This window comes from Molothrus ater, chromosome 6 (assembly GCF_012460135.2).
Source record: "Molothrus ater isolate BHLD 08-10-18 breed brown headed cowbird chromosome 6, BPBGC_Mater_1.1, whole genome shotgun sequence".
Lineage (NCBI taxonomy): Eukaryota > Metazoa > Chordata > Aves > Passeriformes > Icteridae > Molothrus > Molothrus ater.
Genome location: NC_050483.2, coordinates 24,502,369 through 24,511,067, shown reverse-complemented (window position 1 = coordinate 24,511,067; position 8,699 = coordinate 24,502,369). Strand labels below are relative to the sequence as shown.

At 53.5% G+C, this 8,699-nt stretch overlaps 2 protein-coding genes across 2 annotated transcripts; both read right to left on the bottom strand.

The window, feature by feature from the left end:
* Positions 1-133: 133 nt before the first annotated feature.
* Positions 134-710, bottom strand: FREY1 (Frey regulator of sperm-oocyte fusion 1). Its single transcript, XM_054515022.1, has 3 exons — positions 643-710; positions 373-440; positions 134-270 (listed from the first exon to the last, which is right to left on the bottom strand). The coding sequence occupies exons 1-3, from the start codon at positions 708-710 to the stop codon at positions 134-136; spliced, it is 273 nt and encodes a 90-aa protein (XP_054370997.1).
* A 1,115-nt stretch (positions 711-1,825) lies between these two features.
* Positions 1,826-8,688, bottom strand: PEX16 (peroxisomal biogenesis factor 16). The gene is made up of 11 exons (XM_036384899.2): positions 8,520-8,688; positions 8,355-8,390; positions 8,053-8,129; positions 6,650-6,783; positions 6,238-6,344; positions 5,677-5,757; positions 4,558-4,710; positions 4,159-4,231; positions 3,756-3,875; positions 3,482-3,546; positions 1,826-2,349 (listed from the first exon to the last, which is right to left on the bottom strand). Exons 1-11 carry the CDS (start codon positions 8,686-8,688, stop codon positions 2,291-2,293), a joined length of 1,074 nt encoding a protein of 357 aa, XP_036240792.1. The 3' UTR covers positions 1,826-2,290.
* Between the last annotated feature and the right edge of the window lie 11 nt (positions 8,689-8,699).

The following is an 8,699-nucleotide window of genomic DNA, read 5'->3' as shown; positions in this document are numbered from 1 at the left end:
CTCAGTACTGGTCCAAGAGCCCTGGCTGCACTCCTGAGAGGCCAGAGATCATATGATGGCCCAAAGGGCCTTCTGGCAGCTGTTGCTCCAGCCCTCACCTGGGGGGCTGTGGTGGGCATGGGGGCACGCTGGCTTACAGACGCCCATCCTCGTAGTACTCCAGCAGGTCCAGCCCGTCACGCTTGCTTTTGCGGGCTCTGCGCAGCTCCGCCGGCCGCGCCGGGGCCGCCCGCGTCCTGAAGCCAGGCTGCTTGGGCTTGATGCCGTAATCTGCGGGGGCAGGAGAGGCTGGGCTCAGCTCCAGGACGACCACCCACCTGGAGGGGTGAGTGCATGGAAAGGGGCTTCAGAGGGGCAAGGAGAGCACTGTACCATCCACCAGGCCGAAGTGCTTCTGTGGAAGCTCCAGGGGAGCAGAGAAATCCTCAGGAACTGAGTAGCTGTTCCTACAGAGGAAAACAAGGACCAGGAGTGAGCCAAGGTCCTACACCACTTACCCAGGCTGGCAGAAGAGCTCCCACGTGCTGCATCTTCCAACCAGTCTGGCCAGCTCTTGAGGCCAGGTGCCACAAGTCCCAGCCCATATCAGGGGCCCTGCAGGTACTGGGGCAGGGAGGAGGAGAAGGAGTGAAGTGCCATCACCTCTGGTGTGCAGGCCGTGGGAGGGCAGCCCCCAGCAGCAGGGCGAGGAGCAGCAGGCAGCACAGCATGGTGCACACTGACCGGTTCCACTGGTTCCATAGCAAGGTCACAGAGGAGCCACCCTGGTTGCCCAGGACACCTGCTGGGTTGGGCAGGGGACTTGGCCCCTCCCAGCTACTGCTGCTGTCCCTTCCTACCTTGTCCCCTTCAGGTCCTGGGCTGCCTCTGCCTGGGCCCTGCCAGCTGCTGAGCCTTCACTGTTCTGGTGTGTGTCCCTCCATACAGTCAGAGCTCCAGGGCTGTCTCTGTCCCTCAGCACCTGCTTGTGCCTTCCTCTCAAAACCTCCAAAAGCAGACCCTTGCATCTCATCCTGGTACCACTGTGTCCCAGGAGACAACAGTTCAGCATCTTCCTCTGCTATAAGACTGAGCAAAGGGAGTACAATTCCTTGGTCATGGCTTTCCTGTGCTGCTGTTACCATGTTGCAGGGCCTTGCCAGCTGAGGTGGCAACACACCCCTCACGCTGGCGATGTCCTGTTGTCCCCAGCTGCGGTGGCCCATGAGGGATGTGTGTGTGGAACTGCATTTCCAGTGCTGGGTGCTGAGGCAAGAAGGCTGTGACCCCTGCATCCTGAGAAGCCCTTAGGGATGGTTCAGGTAGGAGTGCTCCTGATACCCACTTGGGGACACACTTACTACCCATACAGCTGACTGTGGGGCAGGGAGTCTCCACAGAAGTTCTCTGTGCAGACTGATGCCTCAACTGTCCCCCCATTAGAAGAGACACAGGCCTGTCCTAGGCCCTTTAAATGCAACAGCAGATTTGCTGAATTAATCACTTTTCCTCTGCCCTTGGCCAAGCCCTGGCTGGCAGCCATTCTGCAAACCCTTTTAACACACATTAGGTGCTAGGAAAGCAGCCTGCACACTGCAGCTCTGTGGACCCCCAGGGGAACCCCAGGACTCTGGGGACTGAGGCAGGCACTGGGAATTACAGAGGCTGTAGTCATCAGCTGAGCAACATGTGGGTCCCTGACTGACACAGGCCAGAGCAAAAGGCTTCTAAGGGACAGAGTACCCCAGGGTAGACAACTGCAAAAGCTGCTGTTTCTGACAGAGAGACCTGCTGGCACCCAGAGACAAGGGATCCCATGCAAAGAGGCAGAGGCTCTTCAGCCCAGTTCTCTCCATTCAGTCAGTTTATTTGACAGACAAGTCTGCTCCAAGCAGATGGGCCAGGCATGGCCAACACAAGCAGGTTGTGGGTCAACCTCAGCGCCATGACATGTGAGACAGTGCTCTCCCAAAATCCACTACGCTACCTGGCTTTGTTATAGCGCAGCTGTACAAAAGAAGAAAAATCAAGTGCTTCAAAAAAGAAGTTGCCCCATCACCATCACTACAGCCACAGAATGGTCCAGAGAAATAGGTGGCCAGGGTCTCCCTACACATTTAGTGTCCATCATTCACGCCTTGATCTGTTAAAAAATTGCATACAACCCCCTCCCTGCTCTGCAGAACAGGAACTTCTCATTTATGATTTAACTGAAAATTAGACATTATCAACATCCCTCCCCCAGCCTGCTTGCACTCCTTAGGAATGTCCAGCCATGATTTTAGCAGAGAATAATCGTCTTCTTTTCTTATCAGCCCCAGTTATAGAAATAGATTTTCTGCCAAGCAGGCAAGTAATCCATCAGTGGCCCTGAAACAAGAGAACAGAGAGATCATACATGTAGAAAGGCAACAATTTAAAGCAGTGTGTCTATGGGGTATATCCCCCACTTCTCATTATGATCCAAACAACCCCAAATCTCCACTTACACAACTCAGATGAACCCAAGAATTTTATTCTGCCAAGATGTAAGGCAACACTGCAATGTGGTGCCAGAGATCAGAGCAGGACCAAGAGGGGTGTGAAACATGGTCAACACAGCCATGGTGTGGGACACCAACCATTCCCTCAGAGCTGACATGTTCAAACTGCAGTGGGAAAGGGGATCTGCAATGTGCAAGGGGAAAACCCACATGCAGAGAGTCAGGAGAACACTGCTGTGACAGGGAAGAAGGAAGATAACGCAGCAATAGTGAGCAGGTGCAAACAGAAGCATCTGCTGTAGAGTGAAAATGCTTACGTTGCACAGGGCTTAATGCAGGCTCCAAAGCCTCTCTGAAACACTAACTGGAGGAAGTGGCTCCTGAGCTAGCCAGCTTTGTGACCTCCCCAAAGAAAGGGCAATCCCATGATGCCAGGCTGATGTAATGTCATATCACTGCCATGAATCACTCCACAAAAGGATTAACATCATCAGGGGAAGAGTGGAGGGAAATGAAACGCTGGCCTATAATAAAGGGATCCTCTGGTGAAGAACTAGAACACAGACCTGGTTTGGCCCTTTGATTTACAGTCAGTTTCTGCCTGGTTCAAGACTTCTACATACTCATTTACCCCTCATGTCCACACTGTAGACTAGGGATCAAGGAAAAGAGCTCAGAACAGGGCTGCAAAGCTGGGGCCGTGGTGTACCAGCTGAGGTACAGAAAGGATGCCCAGAAGAACAGGCCTAAGTGGCAGACACTGAGCTCTGCAGCCTCAGGGCACACAGAGGTTTACTACTGTCATCAAGCCAGGAAGGAATTAATCTTTTCCTTCAGCATTTAAAAATTACTCAGGCATCAACAACTGCTCTAGTGCTAACCTCTCTAAGGACTTCCCAGCTCCTTCCCCAGATTGGAAACCAATTGACAAATGTTCCCAACTGCCCTCATTTTTCTTCACCAGGCAGAAATGGGGATATAAATAAATAAATGGGGATGTAACAGTGGGACCCACTTACGTGTGATGAAGCCAACTCCAGGCACATAATCAGCCAACAAGCGCAGAAGAAGGAGGATCCTGCCCCTAGAAAGGGAGAGAATATGAACAAGTCCAGCCGGACATCTCTTGCCCCAGCTGTTGAGCACACAAACAGCAATGGCAGCTGTTAGACAAGGGCTCAGATTAACCTGGTCACAGGCACCCACACATCTCCAGATCTACTCACCCAGTCCCCTGACGCTACCACAGTTAAAAGGGAAATTTTCAACAGAAGCCCATCAAGGGCCCCTTACTCTGAGTATCGGTCATAGAAAGGAGATCTCAGCAGGTAGTACAGCAGTAGGATCGTGCGTCGCCTCAGCTCCGCCCGCTCTCGCCTGTTCAGGTCTTTCAGATCACTCAGCAAACTCAGACTGGAAGAGGAGGGCAGAGAGCTAAGTCACAGCAAAAGCAGCCAGCAGGGAAAACAAAGGGGGCTTCTAACGTCCTCCACTCTCAGCTCCACGCAGAGCAGCCCGCACCAGCTCAGAACAAAGAGCACTGTAAGTGTTGTAGAAGATGTGTCAATCTCCAAGCTAAAGACCATCCCGGGTGCATATTTCTCTCAGTAGGGCCTGCCCAGGACTGGGAACAGGGAAGTGTGATGCCCAGCCACCACCAAACCGAGCACCTAGAAAGACTGTTCATCAGACTGACCTCGAGATGTCCAGGACTGCTGAGAGGAGCCAGGGCTTCCATGATCTCTGGCCCCATACTCCTAGACTCAGTACTAGGAACACACAGTCAAGGAATGAAAAGACGAGAGATTCCTAACAAGAGGCACACAGAGAAGTGATCCCCTGCATACCCACAAAATTCTGCCAAATGCAGGCGAATACACCCTGAGGCAGGGCTGGAGGCCCGGGGGAAAAGGGCTGGAGAACTTGCACCCACAGCTCCAGTGGCTGAGGCCAGTCACCAAAGTGTAAGAACGGGAAGAGACCCGGGTCCCGTGCCCAAGCAGAGCCGCTCCCTGCCCAGCACCCGGGCCGAGCCCGCAGCACCCTCTGCTGGCACCGCGAGTGCCGGGAGCCCGCACGGAGAAGGGCAGGATACGGTGGAGCAGGGGGCGGGTAATGTAGATGGATTCTGCGATGGTTTCTTGGAGACCCAGAGGAGTGGGAGGCTGGTTGATCTCCTCCGTTCTTCGGCTCTGCGACTCCTCCCTCTGCTGGGGGGACCCCCAGTGCCGGGACTGCAGGGACGGGGCTGAAGGAAGCAGGTCTGGTTACTAGCACAAATAAAAGCTTTGTCCGAGCTGGAAACTACGTATCACATGACTGCTAGCTCACTCCACCTAGCCCTGGAGCCCTTCACCTCCCCCCGCCGGCTGGATGGGGAGAAGAATCAGAGAAAGGTAAAACTCCTGCATTGACATAGAACAGTTTAATAATTGAAATAAAAATGATAACAATTTTAACAGTAATGAAAAGGAAGACAACAAAACCCAAGAAACACAAGTGATATACAACCACTCACCATCCCCAGAGTGATGCCCATCCCATTCCCAAACAGTGATTTGCCCCTCCCAGCCAGTGCCCCCAGTTTATACAGTGGGCATGAGGTTCTTGGCATGGAAGATCCCTTTGGCCAGTTCAGATCACCCATCCTGGCCATGCTCCCTCCCAGCTTTTTGTGCATCTCCTCACTAGCAGAACCCAGGAAGCTGAAAAGTCTTTTACTTAGAGTAACTGCTACTTCTCAACAACCTACAGTATCAGTTATAACAATATTATCAACATTAGTCTCATACTAAACCCAAAACTCAGCACCATACCAGTTAGCAGGAAAAAAACTAATTCTATCCCAGCCGAAACCAGGACACCTTTCCTATCATGTTTCCCTGCTTTCTGCACTGTGAAGGTGTGAAAGGGGAAAGCCTGAAGAGGTACTTGTAAGATCCGTGCTCCTCAAAACATAACCATGATGAAGAGCTGTCTCTGTTGCACAGCTCACTTGGGAAAACACAATTTAGTGCTAGCCTTGCAGCATGTCTCTGGTTGCTTTGATACGCCCACCTATCCACAGTGGGCCCAGATATGAGGCCCTTTGAGTGGCCTTTATATGTCCCATTTTTATGTCCCAAGGTTCTACCCTCTACTGCTCACATCCATGCCATCCATGAAGACACAGAGCAGGAACAGCTCAGGCTGAAAAACAGGCTCAGTCACTTACTGCTCTGTAGAGAGCGCACAACACGGCTGGAACGCCTGCCAACATAGGTCTGATCCTTCCCTGAGGAGTTGTCTTCCATGCCTGCAGAAGGAAACAGCCACAGGAGTCAGGCTTCAAAGCTTCGTACCTCAGAGCTGCCACCAAGAAGAGCAGATTGAAAGGCTGATTTAGTGCAAACTGGACAATTCTGCAGGGGCTAACAGTAGGCAGAGGGTGAAAAGGTAAATCTGCCTGACATTGCACAGGTCTCGGGCCTCTTTCCTCATCACTAGACCAGAGCACATACAGCCTGACTCAGCCAGAAATGAGTTCAGCCAGAAATTCACAGCTTGGACTTCTCCATCCCCTCCTTCCAGGATGGTCCAGATATTGGACAACCCTGCCACTAAGCTAACTCGTCCTCTGCAAAGGGTGGAAAGTTGAACACAGCTCAGCCTTGAGTACAGACACCTTATGGTTCCATGTGCTGCACAAGCCACTGCTCTCATGAGTAATTCTAGCAGGACAAGACATGTGGCTCAGCAAGGCACCAGGCCAATGATGACAACACCATGGGCTCACCTTGAGGGTGGAGAGGCTGTTGCTTCTCCCTGTTCAGTGGCACAATGGGAGGAGACATCTGGATGCCAGCTTTGTACCACAGCAGGAGCAGGAGCCGAAGGATGGCTCTGTGAACAGACATGTGGAAGTCTTCAATACCAGACTATGGAGCTGGGTTCCTGTTACACTGGACTGATGGCTTCCACAGAAGAGGGAAACACTCGGGTCTCCTCAGAGCAAATGGCAAGGTGAGAGGTCTAAGTGCTCCCTTCTGTGGCACAGAGTCCAGTACACCATGGGGCTCCAAATTCCCCCAGCCTCAGGGAGTGGCAGCTCAGTCCTGTGTGGGATTTTTTCCAGGGTACTATGGAGTGCCCTTCAGGTCCCCTTTCCGAGCGCACACTGCCCCTTCCCCTCTGCCCACAGCACTTACTTAGCCAGCTGGATGAGGACAATGATGGTCCACCGGCCCATCTCCCCCCACACCCTGGCTGTCCCCATCTCTGCAAAGACCTCCACGCATTCTAGTACACTCAGCCAGGTCAGCAGCTTCTGCTGGGGCAGCGACTGCAAAACACAGAGGGGAGGAAGGGGACAGGATGCAGGTTCTGCTTGGGAGTTAAAGAGGGCAGAAACACAGCCCAGTCTGGTGGGACCCTCAGAAATAAGCACCAGATGGCCTTGGAAGTCACAGCTCCAGAAAAAAAAAAGCAATGTCTCCACTGTGGCTGGAGCCTACACACAAGCCCACTTATCTACATCCAAGTAGGGGCAGACTGCACATCACATCACAGTTACCGCTCCAAAAATAGGGAGAACATCACATCTGTGTTTTATATTGCCTCTACCCCAACTGACACAACAGGACAGCCTCCTGGGTTGTGGCACTGTGCCTGAGCTGCACAGCAAAACCCTCCCCTCCCCCTCATCCCAGAGCTGTGACACAAGACAACCTCCTCTCTGGACAGAGCTGATGAGGGAGCGTACTTGAAGTAGAGGGAAGGGAACCCAGAGTCCACAGCCACATCAGAGTGAATGTTGACTGAACACAGCATCAGACTAGATTTCAGGCATGAACCCCAGGACAGTGGGTCCTCTTCCAGTCTAGGTCTCTGCTATCCACGTGGGAACTTACTACTGCTGTCAACCACAGGGTTTGATTCACTGAAAAGCATCAATAAAGACAATACAGCTGGAATTCTATTCAATTTTAACCAGGGAAGCAAGTCTTGTGCATTTCTGTTTGTTACACACCTCATGCTCCATTCAGGGAGCTGCCAACACCCAAGCCACACAATGGGTAGGTTTCTAACAGAAGAACCTTGTCTGGAAAAAAACAACCTCTTCCCCATTCCCCAAAGGGTTTAGGAATGCTGGGAGCCAGCCTGGGGCTCATGCAAGATAGACATAGTAGCAAGCCGCTTACATTTGTTTTACTCAACACAGTACCCTACCCAAAGGAAGAGTCTCATAGATGGAATCAAGAGCTTCAGTGCTCCAGAGCCACTGCTGTGTAAACAGCAACGGTTTATTCATCAACACCTCTACCTAGTTCAAGTTCTGAGCTTCTCAAAAAAGCCTGTGAAGCTTCTGGTGCAAGTCAGGGCCTGATTTCTGTGGTCCAGGGAGTGCTCTGGCCACACCTTCAAGCCAGGAGCTAAAGGACAGGGCTGCTATTTTAAGTTGCATTCAGAGGTTGCCTCTGGCTTCTCCATACCTGACCACAAAGAGAGGCCTTAGCAAAGACCTGTTAAGTTTCTACAGACATTCGCTGAAAGCTCCTGCAAGGAAGAAAGCCTATGTCCCAAATCCTCCTCCCACATGCTCCAGCCTTACCACTGGCAGGCTTTCCTGCAGGTCCTTTCGGAGAATCCAGTCATTTAACAGCACTAGGAGGTTGGAGGCAGAGTACACTGGAAAAGGAAGAGAACAACGCAGAATGGATGCACAGGAAGCAAGCCAAACCGGCCCTGCTGTGTCTGTCCGCGACAAGGGATGAGGGAAGGAGGGTAGCAGGATATGCAGACTCCTCCCAGGAGCTGCCCGAGAATGCATGGACAAGAGCAGGGCCCGGGGAGCAAGACCCGCATGCACCCGGGTAAGGGCACAGCACCGGCCCCGACCCGCTGCCCACCTACCCAGCTCCGACAGCGCGTGCGAGTCCGAGAAGCGACCTGCAAAGGGAAGAGAGCGGCTACAGCGAGCGCCCGGAGCCGGGGGAGCTCCCGCTCCCCGCTGGGTCCCGGTGCCCGCGGCCCCCCGGCCGGAGGGACGAAGGCTCGCCCGCCCCCCCGCTCCCGCACCTGGCAGCAGGTAGGAGAGCCCCCGCACGGTGCCCTCCAGCTGGGCCGTGGCGGCCGGGTGCCGCCTCACGTACTCCTGGTAGCGCTGGCACAGCAGGCGCAGCCGCCACACCGGGCCGGCTCCGCGGGCACGGGCCGAGGCACGGGCCGAGGCCGCCGCCGCCGCCATGGTGCCGGTGC

Bases quoted from the DNA above. Each gene is read 5' to 3' on its own strand.
- FREY1 (XM_054515022.1), bottom strand. From the start codon at position 710: ATGCTGTGCTGCCTGCTGCTCCTCGCCCTGCTGCTGGGGGCTGCCCTC. The intron at 441-642 runs GTGATGGCACTT...CTGTAGGAACAG, and splicing joins CCACGGCCTGCACACCAGAG to CTACTCAGTTCCTGAGGATT. The intron at 271-372 runs GTACAGTGCTCT...CTGCCCCCGCAG, and splicing joins GCACTTCGGCCTGGTGGATG to ATTACGGCATCAAGCCCAAG.
- PEX16 (XM_036384899.2), bottom strand. From the start codon at position 8,688: ATGGCGGCGGCGGCGGCCTCGGCCCGTGCCTCGGCCCGTGCCCGCGGA. The intron at 4,711-5,676 runs GTAAGTGACTGA...TGCTTCCTTCAG, and splicing joins TGTGCGCTCTCTACAGAGCA to CCCCGTCCCTGCAGTCCCGG. The intron at 4,232-4,557 runs GTATCCTGCCCT...GTGTGTTCCTAG, and splicing joins TACCCGCCCCCTGCTCCACC to TACTGAGTCTAGGAGTATGG.